General features: G+C 18.6%; 1 protein-coding gene across 4 annotated transcripts in view; it reads left to right on the top strand.

Moving 5' to 3' along the window:
* The first annotated feature begins 841 nt into the window (after positions 1 to 841).
* LOC102679451 (AP-1 complex subunit sigma-2) overlaps positions 842 to 2446 on the top strand; it is an 8312-nt gene continuing 6707 nt past the window's right edge. For all 4 annotated transcript variants that reach the window (XM_006614616.2, XM_006614617.2, XM_006614619.2 and 1 more), the window contains exons 1-4: positions 842 to 1065; positions 1189 to 1367; positions 1474 to 1582; positions 1834 to 1971. In XM_006614616.2, coding sequence (XP_006614679.1) covers positions 1063 to 1065; positions 1189 to 1367; positions 1474 to 1582; positions 1834 to 1971 — 429 coding nt within the window. In that variant the 5' untranslated portion in view covers positions 842 to 1062. The remainder of the gene's footprint in view (positions 1066 to 1188; positions 1368 to 1473; positions 1583 to 1833; positions 1972 to 2446) is intronic.

A 2446-nucleotide genomic window follows, 5' to 3' on the forward strand; every position in this document is an offset into this window, starting at 1 on the left:
GTTTATAATTTATATTTTTTTTATTTATTATTTAATAATATCTTATTTAATAATATTTCATTGTATTTTATTTTTTTATTTCATAATATAAAAATTCATAATTTATAATATATTTCTTTAAAAATATTAAAAATATATATTAAATATTCCATTAATTTATTATGTAATTATTGTATTATAGTATTAATTGTAAATCCTTTTTGTCTTGTATTTAATAATAGAAATATAATTTATTTTACATTAAACATTAAATATATTGTACAATTAAAAAAAAAATAAAATGTGTTTAATTGATATCATATCTTATTTATAATCTGAGCGCCAAGAGAAAGTACAAATAATGGGAGGACAGAGATAAAATAAAATTATTGTAATCGAGTTTTCAGAAAAATGAAACTTTTTGATAATGAAATCAATTTTAATGAAAAAAAATTATTATATACATACAAAAATATCAATTATTTTATTAAATTATGTGCGATTTAAGTTTATATTAGTTGAAATGAGACAGAGATAGAGGAAGATGATTCTATTTCATATGATTTTAAATTTCATAATAAGAAAAGCATTATGTGTCATATTTATATTTTTATGCTTTGTTTTTTATTTATGTTCAAATAACAATATAAAATATAGAAATATATAAATCATAAAATCAACAGATTTAATATCATAGATGAGATAAAGATAAACTATACGCAGTCTCTAATGATAAATTTATTCTTTACTCCTTATATAACTCTGTTATATTTTTTATGTACATAAAATTATATATATTTTAATTATTTTTTTTATACATTTTAATACACTTTATATTATATAATTGTTTTTTTTTCTTATAATACCTAATAGATATGTTTTTCTTTAAATAGATCGAAGTTATTTAATTTAACAATTCAAGACATAATTTCACTGATACTTGCGCCATCTCTTAAAAATGTATGATTAAATGTGAACAGAATTACTCATATTAAAATTGGAATAGATTTTTTTTATTGTGATTTATCGAAAAGTGCTGTGATTAATTTTATAATCCTTTTATAGAAAAAAATTCGTTTAAAGATGGTAGATAACTGTTATTAATTCTATTGTCAAAATTAAATAATATATATATATATATATATATTATTATTAATAGCATTTTAAATAATATTAAATTTACTTGTATAAAAGTAGTCCATTTTTTAGATGCAATTTATGCTATTATTTAGCCGTCAAGGAAAATTACGTTTACAAAAATGGTATGTGGCTCATCCTGATAAATTAAAGAAAAAAATTACACGAGAATTAATTACTACAATATTGGCACGAAAACCAAAAATGTCAAGTTTTTTAGAATGGAAAGATGTTAAGGTTGTCTATAAAAGGTATATTATAATTATGTAAAAAATTTCTATTAGCTGATAAAACATATATTATATATATTATTTGAATGATAAATTATTTTAAATAGTAAATCATTTTGTTTCACAGATATGCTAGTTTATATTTCTGTTGTGCAATAGAACAAAATGATAATGAATTATTAACATTAGAAATTATACATCGTTATGTTGAATTATTAGATAAATATTTTGGAAGTGTAAGTATGAATTTATGAATAATCAGTTATTTATTTATTATTATATTTTTTTAAAATTTACATACTTTTATTAGACACATACTTTTATTAGATTTATTAATGAATATAATCTATGAAAATATGAGTTTAAAAATTATATTTTTAATTTTTAATTAGAACTTTGTAAATAAAATAATATCAATGTTTTTATTTTATTTTAATTATATAATAGTTAATTAGTATTTTTAATATTAATATAAATATGTCAATAGGTTTGTGAATTAGATATAATTTTCAATTTTGAGAAAGCATACTTCATCTTAGATGAATTATTGGTTGGTGGTGAAATTCAAGAAACTAGCAAAAAAAATGTCCTAAAAGCCATAGCAGCTCAGGATTTACTACAGGAGGTTAGTTATGGGGATGTACCCATTGAGTTGTGATTTGTTCTTTTTAATGATATTATAATTTTTTTCTGTTATTTTCTAGTAATATTAGAGAATCGTTTTAACATATACATTTTGTTAATGACTATGATGATATACTTTTATTATATATATTTTTTTTTGGTTTTAAGAAAATTAACATAATTTTTATTATATTTTATCTATTAATATCCATTATTATATCAGTACCTGCAAATTTGTTAAAACGATTCTTACATTATTTAACCATCAATAGTTGGTGTGTAACATTCTTATTAAAATAATCAAATTTCATTTTGATTAAGAGGTACTTATAAAAGATACTAGAACTTTTGGCTGATGTATATGTGGAGCATGTTTGTAGCCTATTTACTCTGGGTAAAATAATATGGTATATATAATGGATGAAATATATATATATGTATTATATATATATATGTATACATTTATATTAAGATAT

This window comes from Apis dorsata, unplaced genomic scaffold (genome assembly GCF_000469605.1).
Source record: "Apis dorsata unplaced genomic scaffold, Apis dorsata 1.3 scaffold_194, whole genome shotgun sequence".
Taxonomy (NCBI): Eukaryota; Metazoa; Arthropoda; class Insecta; order Hymenoptera; family Apidae; genus Apis; species Apis dorsata.